Genomic DNA, 21,088 nt, shown 5'->3' with positions numbered 1-21,088 from the left:
TGGGCTCATTCTGAGCCCACAGGTCCCTTAACGCCTGCCCTGACCCAGGCGTTAAAAAGAGGCGCAAATGCAGGGTTTTTTGCCCCGCCCACTCCCGGGCGTCATTTTTGCCCGGGAGTATAAATACCACGCACATGCCTCGGAGTCATTTTTTAAGACGGGAACGCCTCCCTTGCATATCATTAACGCAAGGGAGGTGTTCACGCCAAAAAATGACGCTAACTCCATGAACTTTGGCGCTAGACGCGTCTAACGCCAAAGTATAAATATGGAGTTAGTTTTGCGTCGAATTTGCGTCGAAAAAAACGACGCAAATTCGGCGCAAACGGAGTATAAATATGCCCCACAGTGCCAAATTACAAACTGGTGCAATGCACGCATTGCGCCACTTTGTAAACCCTTGCCCCACATCATTTTTAACGCCTGCTCAGTGCAGGCGTTAAATTGAGGCGCACCTTTGTTTATAATGGGCCTCTGTGTACTTTACAGGATCAGCGCCAACATTTTTGGTGCTAGTCCTGCAAAGTATCACAATAGCGTCAGAAATTGTGACACTATTGATCCTAACGTGAGCCATAGGGCGCTGAATCATTGATACAGAGCACACATGGTGGCGTTAGGGGGGGAGCAATGGGGTGCAAGAAAAGAGGCGCTTCATGTAATCAACAAATCATGTAATGAATGAATCATGTAATAACGAATCATGTAATGAATTAATCATTTAATGAACAAATAACGTAATGAGTAAATCATTTAATGAATGAATCATGTAATGAAGCGCCACTTTTCATAAATCTGGGCCATTGTGTCATAAATGTCCATCATCGTCACTTTGGAGTTAATAGAAAATCAACCGCCAAAGAGACAGCTGTTTTGTAAATGACATTTAAGTCACAATATTGAAGTCAGACATTAATTTTGTTGATGATTCTCTGACACTCAACCCTCTGTGTTTGTGTTTCTTTTCTTAGCTGTAGACAGAAGTGCTGTGCACAGTAACACAAGAGCATCAGCAGTGTGGAGGTATCACAGACCAGGTCACGGAGGACTGTGAGGGGTGTGAGCTCAAACAGCCTAGTACAATACAACATGACATGTTAGGAACATACTTAAATGTGAGAGTGGGAGGGGTGTGAGGCAGGGGCATACCCACCAAGCGTGCAGCAGGTGTAGTGGCACCGGGGCCCAGGGCTGTGAGGGGTGTGAGCTCAAACAGCCTAGTACAATACAACATGACATGTTAGGAACATAATTACATGTGAGAGTGTGAGGTGGGAGGGGTGTGAGGCAGGGGCGTACCTACCAAGAGTGCAGCAGGTGTAGTGGCATTGGGGCCAGGGCTGTGAGGGCCCCAGGGCTGTGAGGGGCCCACTGCACTTCAGTTGTATCTGGTTTAGAGCTCTTGGCATCCCTGCTGCACCACTGGTACAAGACAGATACGTTGAACGAACTGCACTCGGTAAAAGTAAGAAGGGTACATTTACCAATACTACCCACGTCTACCTCACCCCTGTGTCTACAACCACCGCCCTCACTTTCAGCATCTACTCTCCTAGAGTGACGTTCACTAACATGGCTGAACCCAAAGCCACATGAAGGCCAGGCCATGCCACAGGGGCACTGGGCACATCTGACATGATATCATGCACCACAACATGTTGGAACAGAGCAGGAAACAATCTTTACCTGGAGAGAGACACAGAGACATAACATGTTGACTCAAAGTAAGAGAAGCTTTTTTCCTGTCCAGAGACATAACATGTTGACTCAAAGTAAAAAAAGCTTTTTTCCTGGCCAGAGACACAGAGACATAACATGTTGACCCAAAGTAAGGGTGTAGGAGGCTGGCCCTCTATGTAGTGTGCAATGCTAGGCACACTGTGCAGGGGGTCTGGCAACCACACGTTGGTTTACAAATGTAAAAACTAGATCACCTGATGCTCTAATTGTTATGGTAGCTTGGTTGAGCAGTTAGGCTAATCTTGGAGAACTGCAAAGCATTTTTTCACAGTATCAATCATGCAACTCAAACATTCAAAGGAATAACTCGAGACCAATTTATAAAAATCCTTCAGAGTTTTATATAATTTTTAATACCAATATTTTCAAAATTGCTTAAGTACTTTTTGATATATGGATTTTTGAAGATTAAAAAAAATAGTAGTTTAGTGCGTAATTACGCACAATGGGAATCAATGGAAAGTCACCTTTAAAAATACATATCAAATCACACAGTTGCTTTACCAAGTTCTTCTTTTGCAGGTTGGTCGAGTTTGTTGGTGGGCACACTGTGCCAGCTGGAGAAGTTCAGGCGGCTCCTGGTTTTGGCGGGAGCAGCGGTTAAAAGTATCTGGAGCTGATGCAGGGCCACTGCGGGCCACTGCATGTGGAAAAGGTCTGTGCAGGTAAGTTTAGGTGGGGTGGCCTTAGAATCCAAGATGGCAAAATCCAGGGACACTCTGGGGTGGTGATGGACAGGGGAGTGATCACTCCCCTTTCTTTTGCCCAGTTTTGCGCCAGAGCAGGGACTGGGGGTCCCTGAACTGGTGTAGACTGGATTATGCAAGAAGGACACCATCAGTGCCCTTCAAAGCATTTCCAGATGCTCTGGGAGGATACTCCTCCTATGCCTGTAACACCTATTTCCAAAGGGAGAGGGTGTAACACCCTGCTCCTAAAGGAAACGCATTGTTCTGCCTTCCTGGGATTGAGCTGCTCAAGCCCCAGGAGGGCAGAAGCCTGTCTGTGAGATGGCAGAAGCTGGGGCAACCACAGGAGGCTGGTATGGCAGTACTGCGGAGCCCCCACAGTGCATGGGATTGTGCAACCAATACTGCAATCAGTATTGGGGTACAATTCCCAGTTGTTAAACACCATACTTGGCCATATTCCGAGTTACCTTGTGAAGCTGTACATAGGTATTGACCTATGTCCAGTGCACACTTAAAATGGCGTCCCCACACTCACAAAGTCTGGGAAGATGAGCCTGGACGACGTGGTGGCACCTCTGCTAGTGCAGGGGTGACCGCACGCACAGGTACTTTGCACCCAGCCTTCAGCGTCTGAAGGCCTGACATATATGTGACTTATGTGACTTATTAGTGACCTAGTGCATTGAAAATGGCTGTGAAATAGTGCATTTACTATTTCACACAGGCTGCAATGGCGGACCTGTAGGAGCCTTTGCATGGGCTCCCTATGGGTGGCAAAAGTAATGCTGCAGCCCATAGGGATCCCCTGGAACCCCAATGCCCTGGGTACCTGAGTACCATGTACTAGGGACATATAAGAGGGTCTAGCAGGATCCCAGTGACACAGTCAAGACACACTGACAAACAGGCCAAAAATGGGGGTAACCATGCTAAGGCTACTTTCCCATATTCTGGTTCTTGCAAAATCTTTTACCACGTGTTCTTGTGTGTTCTAGGAAACTTACTGTGATTTACTCCTGCTTTCCTGGGCTCTGGGGTGGGTTCTATTACTTACCTTTGGTGTTTTCTTACACTCCCATCAAGTCTCCTCTACACACTACACTTGCCTGGGTGGGAAAACAACTTTCGCATTCTACTATTTTAGTATATGGTTTGTGTTCCGCCTAGGCCCATTTCTAACTATTGTGTTTTTCACTATGTGTACTGTTTTCTAACAGTTTTTACAGCTAATTCTGCATTGTAGTGTATATAATTTGTGTACATTCCTTACCTCCTAAGGGAGTATAGCCTCTAAGGTATTTTTGGCATTTGTTTAACCAAAATAAAGTACCTTTATTTTTGTAACAGTGAGGCCCATATTTATACTTTTTTAGCGCTGCGTTTGCGCTGCTTTTTGACTCAAAAACGGCGCAAAATTGCAAAATACAATTGTATTTTGTAAGCTTGCACGGCTATTGCGTAAAAATGAGGCGCAAATGCGGCGCTAAAAAAGTATAAATATGGGCCTGAGTATTTTCTTTCATGTGTGTAAATACGGCGTGTCTACAGTGGTATTGCATGAGCTTTGCATTACTCCTAGTTAGGCCTTGGCTGCTCGCCTATACTACCCCTAGAGAGCCTGGCTTCTAGATACTGACTACATTTCCCTAACAAGGGATAACTGGACCTGGTATAAGGTGTAAGTACCTTTGGTACCCACTGCAAACCAGACCAGCCTCCTACACTTACCCATAGTAAATGCAGTTGATGGAGGACAGGGCACACAGGCAGTGTACCATGTTGAGTTTGTGTTTTAAGTTTGCACCAGGACTTTCAGTCTGTGATGGCAGTGCTGGGTACATCTGGTTGCATGGCCCTAGAGGGTGGCACAATCAGTGCTGCTGCCCTCAGGGGCCTACCCATAGTACCTCATGCCCTGGGTACCTATGTACTCTCTTACTAGGGACTTATAGTGGTAGCTAGGGGTGTATCCAATTGTGCCAATGCATCACAACAGTTTTAGGGAAAGAGCTCTGGCACAGGGAACCAGGTTAGCAGGGGCCCTGAGCACAATACTTTCTAGGCTATATTATACATCAGGCAAAAAGTGGGGGGTAACAATGTCAAAAAGAGGCCTTTTCTCACAGAGACATAACATGTTGACTCAAAGTAACAGAAGTGTTTTACCTGGGTAGAGACACAGGGACATAACATGTTGACCCAAAGTAGGAGAAGCTTTTTACCTGGGTAGAGACACAGGGACATAACATGTAGACTCAAAATGACACTAATGTGCCCAAAGAAGTGTTTTACCTGTACGGAGGCACAGAGAGGTTTTCAGAAGAGAGAGCGGATGATTCTGGGAAGACCCTTGACCATCTCCAGCCTGGCCTTGGAGACCAGCACAGCTCTGCACCCTGGGGCGGTAGAACACTTCTCTCTCCACTGCAGGGTGGTAGAACCCGAAGAGAGGGGAGGTGGAGATGAGAGAGAGAAAACAAATACAAGAGATTAAGTGAGGAAAGAAGGTGTGAATTTTTTCCACTCCAAGCTGCAGGGCCCTAATTAACTTTCACTCACAATAACCAAGAAAGTCTTCAGCACTTTGCACCCTCTAGTAGCGCAGTAACAGGGTGTTAGACATGTTTAACTTCAATGCGCTATTATTCTTGTTCATCACAAGATACAAAATTGTGTGCTTGTGAATTAGCCTGATTCACAAAGGTCAATTTACACTTTTGTCTACGTTTACAATTGTTTGTTATTCACAAAGGTATTTTACTAGCAGAATCTTTACGACTTCCGAGTCCCCGCACATAAAAGATAGGACACTCCTTTTTATATGTGGAGGCTCCTCTGCCATAAAGAAACTACTCATAAAATACCTTTGTGAATAGCAAACAATTGTAAACTTACACAAAGGTGTAAGCTTATGCTTGTGAATAAGTCCCAATGTAGCTCCTTTCCCCGATTCTAAATAAGGTGTGAAACATTTGCTGACGATGACCACAAAAGGCTAAGTCAGGCTGCAACAGTATTTTAATAGCTCATGTGGCACCATCACACCTCCTTAGGGTGCGCCGGCTGCAAGTTCATGTTAATACATTTTTACTGAATCATAATAACTAAGAAGTCAGACTAAAGCTCCTCGAGTCGGACATAAACCGCTTTTTTCTATTCACTGTGATTTCATCTTAGTACAAAAGCAGCTGTGATCCCAGGAGGGGGTGTGAAGGGTCTCCAGGGCAGGATCAGTGCAGCTTCCTGAGGGACTGAGGGATGGAGTGAGAGGGGCACAAAGTGAGGGACATAAAATATAAGAAGAAGGAATGAGGAGCAAGGGAAGCAGCGAGGGAGGAGGTGGAGGGGAGGAGATACAGAGTGAGAGGATTGAAAGGAGGAGAAAGAAGGTGAGTGTAGGAGGGAAAGCGTAAAAGGAGACCCCACGGGTGGAGAGGTCCCTGAGGGAGTGAAGGGAGCAAATAATATTTAGTGTCCTGGCACTGTTCAGCGAGAGGGGTCCTGAATGGCTGTTCAGGAGGACCTGGTGGAAAACGTTGTGAAAAGTGGAGTGTTTATAACCAGATTACAATGGTGACATGTGCTCACTGTGCGCCGTGCCTTCAGACCTAGGGCTGCTTTGCCAACTTACCTTAAAAAGTAAGTTCAAGGATGAACTAATTCCCCCATCCCCACTGAACGCGCGTGCCCTTATTTCAGTCAGTCAGAGTCAGGGCAAGGATTTAAAGCACATTCACATTTCATCAGCGACCGCTCTTCACTGCGGCCCTTTCTGACATGTCATCGTCACCATCATCATCATCACTGGCCACAGCGCCCCCTTCAGGAGCCTTCCACAGCTCTCGGGACTCAGAACATTTAATAATCATCATCATCAATATAATCACCATCTTCACTATTGTCATAACCATCATCGCCATCATCATCATCACTGGCCACAGCACCCCCTTCAGGAGCCTTCCACAGCTCTCGGGACTCAGAACATTTAATAATCGTCATCGTCACCATCATCATCAATATCATCACCATCTTCACTATCGTCATAACCATCATTGCCATCATCATCATCACTGGCCACAGCAGCCCTTTCATGAGCCTTCAACAGCTCTCGAGACGCAGAACACTTAATAATCACCATCATCATCACCAATAATGACCAGGGCACCTCCTTCATGAGCCATCTGTAGCTCTCAACCCTGACAAGATGTAATAATCACCATCATCATCATCACTGAGAGGGGCCCCCCTTCAGGATCCTTCTGCAACTGTCAACACTTAGGGCCCGATTCACAAAGATAAATTTAGATCAAAAGTCTAACTTTACACCAGAAGCCTAACTTTACACCTGAAGTCCAACATTACACCTGAAGTCTAAATTTACACTTGAAGTGTAACTTTACACCAGAACTCTAACTTTATACCTGAAGCCTAACTTTTCACCTGAAGTGGAACTTTACACCTGAAGTCCAACATTACAGCTGAAGTCTGAATTTACACCAGAAGTGTAACTTTACACCAGAACTCTAACTTTACCCCTGAAGCTTAACTTTATACCTGAAGTGTAACTTTACACCTGAAGTCCAACTTTATACTTGATGTCTAACTTTACACCTGAGCCTAACTTTACACCTGAAGTCCAACATTACACCTGAAGTCTAACTTTACACCTGAAGTGCAAATTAAGACCTAAAGTCTAATCGAGAGCAATCGTCTAACTTTACTACTTTTCGATATTCACAAAGGTAAGTCCCTTCTAGCAAGTTTCCTGCTAGTAAACTTACTAGTAGTAAAATCACTAGTAGTAAAGTTACCAGCAGTTCTTTACCTTTGTGAATATTGAAAAGTAGTAAAGTTAAACTTTCGGTCTAACTTTACCTTTGAGAATCGGGCCCTTAATCTTCATCATCATCACCATCCTCATCATCACCATCCAGCAGAACGTACAATATTAAACAATGTTTAGGACAAAACTGTGAATCAGGCGTTACTGCTGGGGCTGACGAACAACTACAAACTGCACCTCTGTGATTAAAATGTAGAATTAGGAGCCTCCATTTCTTTTCATCTGCAGTTCTTCTAATCATGTCTGAAGCAGAGAAGCTCTTTCACGTGCCACGGGGGGGTCGCAGGGTTTAAAAATCAACTCCACACTTCTTACCCAGACGGTAGAGCACGATGTTTATGAATGTAGTCACTGCAACCATCACTCCCAGGGCTATCGCCTGCTTCCTTACACGAGGAATCTGCGGGCCACCTGGAGAGGAAATCACAGAATCCGGCATTTAACTTTACATGTGGGAGAGGATCACCTGCTTGTAGCTGGAGAACAAAATCATAGCAGGACTTGTAATAGCCTCAGTTAGTGTGTGTCAGGTCATTCCAAAAAATATTAGTGTGTGCGAAGACTGGTCACTGAGTGTGTTTACGAAGACTGGTCACTGATTCTCAGTGTGTGTCAAGACTGGTCCCTGAGTCTCAGTGTGTGTCAAGACTGGTTCCTGAGTCTCAGTGTGTGCCAAGACCGGTCACTGAGTCTCAGTGTGTGCCAAGACCGGTCACTGAGTCTCAGTGTGTATAAAGACTGGTCACTGAGTCTCAGTTTTTGCCAAGATTGGTCACTGAGTCTCAGTGTGTTCCAAGAGTGGTCACTGAGTCTCAGTGTTTATGAAGACTGGTCACTGAGTCTCCATTTGTGCCAAGAGTGGCCACTGAGTTTTAATGTATGTGCCAAGACTGGTCATTGAGTCTCAGTGTGTGTCAAGACTGGTCACTGAGTCTCGGTGTGTGCCAAGACTGGTCACTGAGTCTCAATGTGTGTGCCAAGACTGGTCACTGAGTCTCAATGTGTACCAAGACTGATCACTGAATCTCAGTGTGTGCCAAGACTGGTCACTGAGTCTCAGTGTGTGCCAAGTCTGAAACTGAGAACTCTGCATATAAAATGATAAAACAGGCCTATCTTTTTATGTACGAAGTCTCTTCTATGAGTGTGAAGTCTCCAAAATTACTATTAGTAAAACTAAACTCATAGTTTGTGAATACTAAAAAATAGTAACCATACACAAAAGTTTAAGTTTGCCTTAGTGAAGAAGGTCAAAGGGTGCCAATGTTCACCACAACCTCTCAATGTGTATAGTGTCTGATATTTCTTTTTAGTGAGCACCAAGAATCAGTCATTATTTCATTGGGTTCAACATTGCCTCTTGATGTGTGCTGATGCTGACCATTGCCTCTTGGTGTGTGTCAATGCCGACTATTGCATCTCAGTTTGTGCCAATAATGATCATTGCCTTTAAGTGTGTGCTGATGCTGGCCAGTGCCTCTCACTGTGTGCCAATGCTGACCATTGCCTTTCAGTGTGTGCCAATGCTGACCATTACCGCTCAGTGTTTGCCAATGCTGACCATTGTCTCTCAGTGTGTGCCAGTGCTGGCCAATGTCTCTCAGTGTGTGCCAAGCAGACCGTTGACTCTTAATATGTGCCAGTGCTGACCATTGTCTCTCAGTGTGTGCCAATGCTGGTCATTGCCTCTCAGTGATTGTGAAGAATAAGCCACTGTCTTGTGTGTCCAGACTGATCACTGATTGTCAGTGGTTTTATATCAAAATATCACATATGGAAATATTGACTTGCACATGTATCTTTCCAAATCATCATCGACCGATATATCACCAAGGTAAACATACACAGGGAAGTATAGATTTACTACTCTAACCCCACATCTGCATACCTTCACAATATGATGCTAACCAGTATTGTGGAGTTGATACGTTTGCAGATTAATATTAAAAACTATATTTTGTGGTAGCACGCCAGTGTCAGCCAGTGCAGTTACAAGTCATTACCTCCCAGTGTGCACGAACACTGGCCAGTTACTCCTGTGTGTGTCACAATAACTCAGTAATGTCACAGGACACCAGCTCAGGACTGTGACTGCCAAAGCTGGGACCATGCCAATGTCAGTTGGTACCAAGATAGTATAGTTACACTCAAGTCCAGATTTACTTACACTTTACCCCGTTGCAAACTGACCAACGTGGTGCAAAGTGATACTTTGGGACTGAATTTCCACTGGAAAAGGTGCTTTGTGCTCGTGGAAAGGGTTTCCTCCCTCAGTCCAGTTAGCGCTGCTTTGCGTCACTTTGCGTCACTTTGCACTGGTGGCGTTCTTGGGGTGTTAGTGGGATGGATCAGCACAAGCACCCATATTTTGGATGAAAAGCTGAATCTACTAAGCTATTCAGACCAGGCTTTGCATCTTAGCTAGTGCTTCCTTGAAGCAAGTGTTAACAAGGGGAAATGTTTTTATTTCTAGGGTACTGCAGGGCACAGCACATGTCCTAATAATAGGGATCCTTTTGAACTTGTCTAAGTATAGGACTTTACGCTGGAAGGATATGCTTCAAGTACGAATCCTAAGCTATACAGCACACACTCACCTTTGCACCATAGTGCAAGGCCGTCCATTGCACGATGGCAGCAGGCCAGTCTTGGCAGAAATGTCACTGCAAGGTTCTTCCCTTCTCCCCTGCGCAGCACAGTGCAGCAAATCTGTCTGCTGCGTTGCGTGTTCTGCCTTTATGTGTGATTTCTTCACTTGCCCTGCACTGACAGTGTACATTTACTCTAGCCAGACTGAATCAGACGCACTATTAGATAAAAGAGGGGTTTCTTCTGCCCCCGTCCAGGCCATATAACACTAACCATATGAGGTTTACTCACCTCTGTCCTGCAACACTGCATCAGAAGTACCTGTAGATGAGGTTTACTCACCTCTGGCCTGTGAGGCTGTATCAGAAGTACCTGTAGATGAGATCTACTCACCTCTCTCCTGTGAGGCTGCATCAGAAGTACCTGTAGATGAGGTCTACTCACCTCTGTCCTGTGAGACTGCATCAGAAGTACCTGTAGATGAGGTCTACTCACCTCTCTCCTGTGAGGCTGCATCAGAAGTACCTGTAGATGAGGTCTACTCACCTCTATCCTGCCAGACTGCATCAGAAGTACCTGTAGATGAGGTCTACTCACCTCTCTCGTGTGAGGCTGCATCAGAAGTACCCCTAGTTTGATTCATTCTCTGAGCTCTCCTCGATGCCATCGGAGCCTCCGCAGATGGTCAGGATACTGAGAGGTGCAGGAAGCAGTGAGAGTTGCCCTGGTATGAGCTGCATCTCTGGAGGCGCTAGGGAGGGGTCTATATAACAGATACAGGAAACTCCATTTAGAAAGTGCTGATGGCAGCATTGTGCAATCTGTGTGTGAGGGTTGGAGGATGCGGGTGCAGATAAGAGTCTATAATAATCTCCATGTCTCACTCCTATAGAGTGTGTGCATGTGGTGGGACTCTAGACAACTCTCTAACATAACCCAGGTGTCACTGTGCACTCTGCTCAGAGTGTGTCTGTGTGTGTGTGTGAGAGAGAGAGAGAGAGAGAGAGAGAGAGAGAGAGAGAACAAGCGAGTGTGTGTGTGTGTGGGCATGTGTGTTTGAGAGTGTGACAGAGAGTTTGCATGTGTAAGAGTGTGTGTGTCAGCAAGAGCATGCATGTGTGTGACTGTGTGTACGAGGTGTGTGTGAGAGAGCATGCATGAGTGTGTGTTTGTGTGTGTGAGAGCATACATATGTGTGAGTGTGTGTGTGTGAGATCATGCCTGTGAGTGAGTGTGTGAGCGAGAGCATGCATGTGCCCGAGTGTGGTTTGGGTATGGGTGTCTGTGTGTGTCTGTGAGAGAGAGAGAGAGAGAGAGAGAGAGAGAACCAGCGAGTGTGTGTGTGTGGGCATGTGTGTTTGAGTGTGTGACAGAGAGTTTGCATGTGTAAGAGTGTGTGTGTCAGCAAGAGCAGGCATGTGTGTGACTGTGTGTACGGGGGTGTGTGTGAGAGAGCATGCATGAGTGTGTTTGTGTGTGAGAGAGCATGCATATGTGTGAGTGTGTGTGTGAGATCATTCATGTGTGTTAGTGTGTGACAGAGAGCATGCATGTGTGAGAGTGTGTGTGTGAGCGAGAGCATGCATGTTTGTGAGTGTGGTTTGGGTGTGTGGGTGTTTGTGTGAGAGAGCATGCATGAGTGTTTGTGTATGTGTGATAGAGCATGCATGTATGTGAGTCTGTGGGTGTGTGTGTGAGACCATGCATGTGTGTGACTGTGTGACAGAGAGCATGCATGTGTGAGAGTGTGTGTGTGTGAGCGAGAGCATGCATGTGTGAGTATGGTTTGGGTGTGTGGGTGTGTGTGAGAGAGCATGCATGAGTGTTTGTGTATGTGTGAGAGAGCATGCATGTATGTGAGTCTGTGGGTGTGTGTGTGTGAGTGTGTGACAGAGAGCATGCATGTGTGAGTGTGTGAGTGCGTGAGCGAGAGCATGCATGTGTGTGAGTGTGGTTTGGGTGTGGGTGTGTGTGTGAGAGAGCATGCATGAGTGTGTCTGTATGTGTGAGAAAGCATGCATGTATGTGAGGCTGTGGGTGTGTGTGTGTGTGTGAGATCATGCATGTGTGTGAGTGTGTGACAGAGAGCATGCATGTGTGAGAGTGTGTGTGTGTGAGCGAGAGCATGCATGTGTGTGAGTCTAGTTTGGGTGTGGGTGTGTGTGTGAGAGAGCATGCATGAGTGCGTGTGAATGTGTGAGAGAGCATGCATGTATGTGAGTCTGTGGGTGTGAGAGAGAGCATGCATGTATGTGAGTCTGTGTGTGTGTGTGTCTGTGTGTGAGATCATGCATGTGTGTGAGTGTGTGACAGAGAGCATGCATGTGTGAGAGTGTGAGTGTGTGAGCGAGAGCATGCATGTGGGTGAGTGTGGTTTGGGTGTGTCTGTGTGTGTGTGAGAGAGCATGCATGAGTGTGTCTGTATGTGTGAGAGAGCATGCATGTATGTGAATCTGTGGGTGTGTGTGTGAGATCATGCATGTGTGTGAGTGTGTGACAGAGAGCATGCATGTGTGAGAGTGTGTATGTGAGAGAGCATGCATGTGTGTGAGTTTGGTTTGGGTGTGTGTGTGTGAGAGATCATGCATGAGTGTGTATGTGTGAGAGAGCATGCATGTATGCGAGTCTGTGGGTGTGTGCGTGAGATCATGCATGTATGTGAGTGTGTGACAGAGAGGATGCATGTGTGAGAGTGTGTGTGTGTGAGCAAGAGCATGCATGTGTGTGAGTGTGTGAGGGCGAGAGAAAGAGAGGGGAGAAGATGGCAAGACTGATAATCACTGAAGCTCTTGTGCCACTGGTACCAAGCTGCTCTGATGAGCTCCAACTCACTTGAAATACATCTGGAGATGCTTGTGCCACGGTTCAGAGGTGACCCATCTGGTAGTTTGGTCTAGACTGTTCCTGTGGGATCAAGGATGATTTGCATATACCTGGTCCCTGTCTGAGTTGGAATGCTGGGCAAAATAAAGATGGGCTGGGATTAATGTGGGGTGGAGCTCTCGGAGTTTTACTATCTAAAATCTCCATGAAATTCCACAGAGTTCCACGTGCAGAGGAATACTGCTGTGAAAACCGTCGGCACGCAGCAGGCTACATTTTTCTATGCTTGTATCGGAAATTAATTATTTATAGGAACTCAAGGTGATTAGAAGCTGCACCCACCACATAGAGGATCAAAGCACCTGCTTCCGAGGCCTAACTGCAGGACCATGTTAGTGAGGCCCCAGTACCCGTCCATGTAGAAGGTAGGAGAGCGGGGGAAGAGGGGAGGTGGGCGCAGTGAAGCTGTTGGCATCCTTGGCTTCAGTGTAATCAGGGACGGACTGGATACCCACAGCAACCAATGTTCAGACCAGTTTACAACATACCCAGGCTGAGCCAGCTTTGTGTTTAACTGGGTGAGAGTGCATGGAGAACCTTTCAGCTCAGCTGGTGTTATACACACAGTGCTATTAATACCTTTTACTTGAGTCGTGCTGGTTGTAGGAGGCTGGCCTGGCTTGTAGTGGGTACCAGAGGTACTTACACCTTGTGCCAGGTCCAGTTATCCCTTATTAGTGTAGAAGAGGTGTTTCTAGCAGCTTAGGCTGATAGAGGTAGCTATGGCAAAGCAGCTTAGGCTGAACTAGGAGACATGTAAAGCTCCTACTATACTACTGGTGTCATATGCACAATATCATAAGAAAACACAATACACAGAAGTACTAAAAATAAAGGTACTTTATTTTTATGACAATATGCCACAAGTATCTCAGTGAGTACCCTCAGTAAGAATGTAAGTAATATACACAAGTTATATGTACACAAACCAAAATTAGGTAGGTAAGAGCAAGAAAAGTAATGCAAGCAGTGTAGAATTACAATAGGTTGCAATAGGAGCACATAGGTATATGGCCATATACTCCAAAAGTGGAATGCGAACCACGAATGGACCCCAGACATATGTGAGCTTGTAGAGTGTCGCTGGGACTGTAAGAAAACAGTGAGGGTTAGAAAAATGCCCCACCCCAAGACCATGAAAAGTAGGAGTAAAGTACACCTACTACCCCCAGAGAGCACAGAAGTCGTGATAGGGGGATTCTGCAGGAAGAACAAACACCAGCAATGCAACAACAGTGGATTTCCGGACCTGAGTACCTGTAAGACAAGGGGACCAGGTCCAGTAGTCGCGACAGTGTTGAGAGTGGGCAGGAGCCCAGGAAATACCAGCTGAGGGTGCAAGGAAGCTGCCACCGGATGGAAGAAGCTTGGAGTTCTGCAAGAAAGAGGACTAGGAGCTTCTCCTTTGAAATATGGATGTTCCACGTCGCGATGAAGCTTGCAGAGGTGTTCCCACGCAGAAATACCGCAAACAAGCCTTGCTAGCTGCAAGGGTTGCGGTAGAGGTTTTTGGGTGCTGCTGAGGACCAGGAAGAACCAGGATGTTGCCGTTTGGAGGAGGAGACTGGGGGGGGGCTCAGCAACTCAGAGAGCCCTCACAGAAGCAGGCACCACCCGCAGAAGTACCCCAACAGGCACTTGGAAGAAGAGTGAACCAGAGTCCATGCAAAGTTACAAAAGGGGGTCCCACGACGTCGGAGGACAACTCAGAAGGTTGTGCACTGCAGGACGGACTGCTGGGGACCCAGGCTAGGCTGTGCACAAAGGAAATCCTGGAAGAGTGCACAGGAGCCGGAGCAGCTGCAAATCATGTGGTGCACAGCTTTGCAATCTAGCGTGGGGAGGCAAGGACTTACCTCCACCAAACTTGGACTGAAGAGTCACTGGACTGTGGGAGTCACTTGGACAGAGTTGCTGTGTTCCAGGGACCACGCTCGTCAGGATGAGAGGGGACCCAGAGGACCAGTGATGTAGTCTTTTGGTGCCTGCGTTAGCAGGGGGAAGATTCCGCTGACCCACGGGAGATTTCTTAGGAGCTTCTGGTGCAGGGTGAAGGCAGGCTACCCCCAGAGCATGCACCACCTGGAAACAGTTGAGAAAGCCGGCAGGATTAGGCGCTACAATGTTGCTGGTAGTCGTCTTGCTACTTTGTTGCGGTTTTGCTGGTGTCCTGGAGCAGTCAGCGGTCGATCCTTTGGTAGAAGGTGAAGAGGGAGATGCAGAGGAACTCTGGTGAGCTCTTGCATTCGTTATCTGAAGAATTCCCCAAAGCAGAGACCCTAAATAGCCAGAAAACGTGGTCTGGCTACCAAGTTAGGAGGATTGGCTACCAAGAGAGGTAAGAGCTTATCAGAAGGAGCCTCTGACGTCACCTTCTGGCACTGGCCACTCAGAGCAGTCCAGTGTGCCCCCAACACCTCTGTTTCCAAGATGGCAGAGGTCTGGGACACACTGGAGGAGCTCTGGGCACCTCCCCTGGGAGGTACTGGTCAGGGGAGTGGTCACTCCCCTTTCCTCTGTCCAGTTTCGCGGCAGAGCAGGGCTGGTGGATCCCTGAACCGGTGTAGACTGGCTTATGCAGAGATGGGCACCATCTGTGCCCATCAAAGCATTTCCAGAGGCTGGGGGAGGCTACTTCTCCCCAGCCCTTCACACCTATTTCCAAAAGGAGAGGGTGTAACACCCTCTCTCAGAGGAAATCCTTTGTTCTGCCTTCCTGGGCCAGGGCTGCCTGGACCCCAGGAGGGAAGAAACCTGTCTGAGGGGTTGGCAGCAGCAGCAACTGCAGTGGAGACCCCAGAAAGGCAGTTTGGCAGTACCCGGGTTCTGTGCTGGAGACCCAGGGGATCATGGAATTGTTCCCCCAGTACCAGAATGGTATTGGGGTGACAATTCCATGATCTTAGACATGTTACATGGCCATGTTCGGAGATACCATTGTGACGCTATACATAGGGTAGTGACCTATGTATAGTGCACGCGTGCAATGGTGTCCCTGCACTCACAAAGTCCAGGGGAATTTGCCCTGAACGATGTGGGGGCACCTTGGCTAGTGCCAGGGTGCCCACACACTAAGTAACTTTGCACCCATCCTTCACCAGATAAAGGTTAGACATATAGGGGACTTATAAGTTACTTATATGCAGTGGTAAATGGCTGTGAAATAACGTGGACGTTATTTCACTCAGGCTGCAGTGGCAGGCCTGTGTAAGAATTGTCAGAGCTCCCTATGGGTGGCAAAAGAAATGCTGCAGCCCATAGGGATCTCCTGGAACCCCAATACCCTGGGTACCTCAGTACCATAGACAAGGGAATTATATGGGTGTACCAGTATGCCAATGTAAATTGGTAAATTTAATCACTAGCATAACCACTGAGGTTCTGGTTAGCAGAGCCTCAGTGAGACAGCTAGGCATCACATACAGGGCACATACTCTGAGCACTGGGGTCCTGCCTGGCAGGGTCCCAGTGACACATGGACTAAAACAACATACATACAGTGAAATATGGGGGTAACATGCCAGGCAAGATGGTACTTTCCTACACTGGTGAATCAGTGGTGCATTGGGTTTTGTCTGTTGGGAAAACCCCTGCACTGTTGTGGGTACCGGAGAAAGTTGTCGCCCACATGCAGTTACTCAACCACTTGGACGCCCATCTCAGCAGATGACTCTCAGCACTTTAGAGGCATGCGAGGAGAAGGCAGGATCAGTTGGTGCCCTGCAAGATGGACTCAAACCAAGCTGAAGACACATGGGAAACAGCAGCACTGGTGGGTATCGACACCCAAACGCACCACAAAATATTATGCTCTGGGGCGGAACCTGCTGGCAGACAGAACAAGCACCTAGGCATAGTTGGAGTCCACTTTTCCCACAGTCAATCAGCAAGTGAAAAGTATGTTCACAGTATAGACTGAAAGGAATGTCCATGATGTTTGAGCTCCTCTCCCACCAAGCTTGAGGAAACCGTGGCTGGCCCCACCGTCCACCGATCAGGATCTGACAGGACTGCCACACAGCCAATGGTCACATCAAAGGATGAGGAGGTTTGGTGGGCTCAGCTCTGGGTTATCTAACCCTTGTCTCTGGCTCAGTCTCGATGAGGAATGAGTGACAGATGACGGGGACTGTAGTTTCAAAACAAGCCTCCTTCACATCTCTCTTGATCCTGTCCCCTGACAGCTGCTGCCGGACACCTTCTTGGATCTAAATCAAGAGAACTGCTGGTTGGCAGGGAGCTGACTGAGCTCAGTACACAGCCGTCCCTGACTCAGGGTTTCAGGGGTGCATGAGCAGCGCACCGGTGAACTCCGCTTTTCCACCGGTTGGTGGAGTTTTTTTTTTTTTTTGCCTTCGTGGAGTGAAACCCCAGTGAACTCTGCAAATGGAGCAGAGTTCCCACCCACCCTAGCTGGGATGCGGCCCAGAGTAATTACCAGTGGCTAACATTAATTCAAGCATTCCATCCATCACTGTTTTGTGTTGTTGAAGGGTATACCCATCCTGCATCTAACATGTTTATCAAACATCACAAATTAATAGACACATTATGGCCCTCATTATGACATTGGCGAAAAATCCCACTTACCGCCATGCTGACTGCCGCCAACATATTGTGGCAGATATCCGCTAACCATATTATGACACACACACACCAATCCGTCACTATTCAGCCACACACACAAATCCGCCAGCCCAAAGGTCAGTGAAAAATTGGCAGTATCAAAATCCACACCGTTACGCCAACAGAACTACGCCCACAACATTATGACCCATGAATCACGGCGGTCATTCAATGGCAGTAAACCATTGGCGGTACATACCGCCACTCTCAAAATACAGACACTCAAACATAACAACACCACATTGGACAATTCAAACTACACACACCTGACACACATACACACACCACACCCACATACCCACACCACTATAAAACACACACCCGGGGGCGTAGCCAAGATGGCGGAGTAAGAAGATGCCAGGCCAGGAACAACAGCACGGCGCGCCCAGGCACTCTCCTTCTGAGCGGTCCTGGGTGGCTGAGGGTGTTGGCGGCATCCAGCAGACGGACGGGGCGCCCCGAGTTTCTGCGGGGTGTCCCCCGGGGCCGGGCCTGGTCGGGTGGCAGCGGTGCGGCATAGGCTGCGCGTGGCTGGCGGCCGGGCCGGGACTTCGGCCCTGAAGACTGTGAGGGGCGCGGATGGCTGGGCCACGCCTGGACCCCGTGGAGGCGGCAGTGTGTGTGGGGCCACTCAGACATCGGGCCAAGGGGCAGAGGGGGAGGCGCGCATAGACTGTGCGTGGCCTGGGCCCTCTGGCCCAGAGAGAGCCTGGTGGTTGTTGCTGGGAGCGGCCCCGTAGGACTTGGACGGGCCATCTGGACAGAGCAGGGCTGCCCGGCCGCCTCCTAGTGCAGCGGGCTTGTGGCCCTTCAAGTAACGTGAGAATGGCGGCAAAAGGTGAAGTCTGCAGGACTGATCGGCCCGGGGTGTTATGAGGTGGAAGTGGGCGGCGTCACTGTGCGGCTTGGGCCTTCCGGCCCTGAGGGGACCCGAGGGGCCCGAGTGTGGCCAACGGCGGTCCCGGAGAGCTGGGACGTGGTGACTGGCTCCTCCAGCCCTGACCTGCAGCGGTGAACGGCGGTCCAGGAGGTGAAGAGTGCGACTCAGTGACTGGATCGGGGGGTTTGGCGGGACTGCTCAGCCCGCAGCGAGGGGACGAGGGTTCTGTGGAGCGTGGTCATCTGCGTTGACTGGAGCGTAGGCCTTGTAAGGCATTGAGAGAGTGGTGATGGCATCTACCAAACCTAAAAGGGACCAGTCAGTAAGGGAGATGCTGACGAGATCGCACCCGTCGCAGGGCAGGCAGGCTGAGGCCGCAGCTTCGACGCGGGGGCCCGAAGACAGGGTGAGGCAGAGGCTGATGGAGAGGCCCCGGTTACAAAAGGCTTCCTTACTTCCCTGTTCAACTCATTGAGGGTGGATCTGCAGGAGCTCCGAAGAGATATCTCTCAGGAGATGCGGGAATTACGTTCTGATATCACATCGCTGGGGGAAAGAGTGTCTAGTATGGAGAATAATGAGATCTCCAGAGGTGAGACAGGAAATACTCCGCCTTCGTGAACATCAGAAACAGTTGCAGATTGCGACCGAAGATTTGGAAAATCGGTCTAGGCGCCATAATATATGCATTAGAGGGGTTCCGCACGGGGCCGAGGGAGATGACATTAGAGAGTTTGTTACGGCCTTGTTTTGCTTCCTCTTAACCCCTGAGAACACGCAAGAGATCACACTGGATCGTGTCCACAGAGCGGGCCGGCCGGGGGGGTGCGGGAGTGCACCCCTCTGATATTTTAGCGTGTGTTCATAGTTTTACGATCAAAGAAGCGCGGAATCTTCCTCAGATCCAGTTTCGAGGGCACAGCCTGCAGCTTTATCAAGACCTCTCCGTGCTGACGCTGCAGAGGCATAGAGAGCTTAAGCCCATCACAGATCACCTCCGGGCCATATCCACATCCTACACCTGGGGTCACCCTTTAGACTGGTATTCCAGTGGGGGGACCAGATGAGACAAGTAAAGATGCTCCAGGAGGCACGCCGGGTTCTGGGTGTGGAGGAGACGGAGCAGCGGACCGGGTCTCAGGGGGGAGCCCTGCTGAGCACCTGCTGGGATGGCGGTGAAAAGACAGGAAGCGGAGGCCGTCGCGACCATCATCAAAGGAACGGGCGCAGGAGAGACAAGCAGTTCTGAATAGTATCACCGCCGGTGCCGTCCCATAGGCCCTGACTACTGATGGTAACTGGTGGAGGTGCCTGTGGACGGTCCTGCGGAAATAGAGTGAACAGGACTGGAGCTGGGCATGGGTGGCGAGGCTTCTGGATGTCAGGAGTGTGCCTCACGACATGTCCCGGACCTCGACTTGGAGCTCTACCTCGACATGGACTTCTCATAGAGGACTAGATTGTTGGTTGTTATGCACCTTTTGTGCCTTCTTGTCTAGTTATAATTTACTCTCCCTACAGGAATCTTACTCTCTATCTGAGCTTGCTATAGCAAACCATGTCTGCCTTACCCGGGGTTATCCCCGAGCCCAGCCCCGCCTTAGAGGTCGGTTGTCGCAGCCTCTCGTCCCCTTCCATGCGCCTGATTTTTAAGTGTATAAGCCTTAATGTCTGAGGCCTTAATAACCCTTCGAAGAGGCTAGCAGTTTTATCTTTCTTGGAGCGCTCTGGGAGTCATGTTTGCTTGATACAAGAAACTTACTTACTGGCTACTAATACCTATCGTATGCGTTCTAGATTAGTCCCCCTGCAGTACTAGTCCTCCGCTCCCACTAAGCAGGGCGGGGTGGCGATTTTGCTCTCGAGGTCCTTCCCTGTGGAAGTCATTGCTAAGATCCATGAGGTCAAGGGCAGATATCTGGCTCTGAGAGTCCGCAGTCCGCATAGACTCATTTCATTTCACAATTGCCAATATATACGCACCAAACACTCAACAAGAAAGTTTCAATAAGCAGGCTCTATCCCCGACGTTCACGACCTCGGACAGGGCCCTTGTAGGTGGGGACTTCGATATTGTTATGGATAATGACTGGGATAGATCAGTGCATTGGTATGGGCAGACTGGGGCTTTGACTTCAGCCGGGTTGCAGTGGCTGGCCGATTGTGACTTGGAGGATATTTGGAGGACGGCCCACCTGGGCCTTCGAGACTACTCATTTTACTCAGCAGCCTCAAAAACGTAAGCACGCATAGATTTTTCTTAGCCTCCTCGGAGTTCCGTTCACGGATTCAGGAGACTTCGATAGAGCCCAGGGCCCTGGCGGATCATGCTCCTATAATTTTGACAGCCCGCCTGGATCTCGGTCAAGCCCGAGGTCCTGGCTGGCACTTCCGGGTCATGATGTTGCAGTCTTGGAATATGGCAGACGCTGTGCGCCAGTCGATCAAGGATTATCTTGATCAGAATGATAATGGACTAACTAGTGTAGAGACACTTTGGGAGGCGCTTAAAGTGGTCATACGTGGGGAGGTGATTTCCCTTTCGGCTATAGAAAACAAGGCCCGGAGAGACTGGAGGGAGGCTCTGGAGCAGAGAGTGGCGGCTCTAGAGCGCTCTCATAAGCGTACTGGAGCTCCCAGAGTCTGGAGGGAGCTGGAGAAGATGCGTTTGCAATTGAACTGGGATAGGGCGGAATATGCGTTGGCGCGACTTAAACATAAATACTACATAGAGGTGTGATAGATGTAGGAAACTCCTGGCTCCGAAATTGACAGCTCAGAGGCACGCCACCGCTGTGCGAATGGTGCGTTCCCCCTCTCTGGGGGAGGCGCGCA

The 21,088-nt window shown here is 48.7% G+C and overlaps 1 protein-coding gene across 1 annotated transcript in view; it reads right to left on the bottom strand.

The window, feature by feature from the left end:
* Positions 1–19,891, bottom strand: part of LOC138278793 (uncharacterized) — a 53,756-nt gene extending 33,865 nt beyond the window's left edge. Inside the window, exons 1-3 of the mRNA XM_069219308.1 lie at positions 19,825–19,891; positions 7,591–7,686; positions 4,725–4,856 (exon numbers count right to left, since the gene is read on the bottom strand). Coding sequence (XP_069075409.1) covers positions 4,725–4,856; positions 7,591–7,686; positions 19,825–19,891 — 295 coding nt within the window. The remainder of the gene's footprint in view (positions 1–4,724; positions 4,857–7,590; positions 7,687–19,824) is intronic.
* Positions 19,892–21,088: the final 1,197 nt, after the last annotated feature.

This window comes from Pleurodeles waltl, unplaced genomic scaffold, assembly GCF_031143425.1.
Source record: "Pleurodeles waltl isolate 20211129_DDA unplaced genomic scaffold, aPleWal1.hap1.20221129 scaffold_58, whole genome shotgun sequence".
In the NCBI taxonomy this organism is placed as follows: Eukaryota; Metazoa; Chordata; class Amphibia; order Caudata; family Salamandridae; genus Pleurodeles; species Pleurodeles waltl.
The sequence above is the reverse complement of the archived record's forward strand: the minus strand, read 5'-3'. Positions and strand labels throughout refer to the sequence as shown.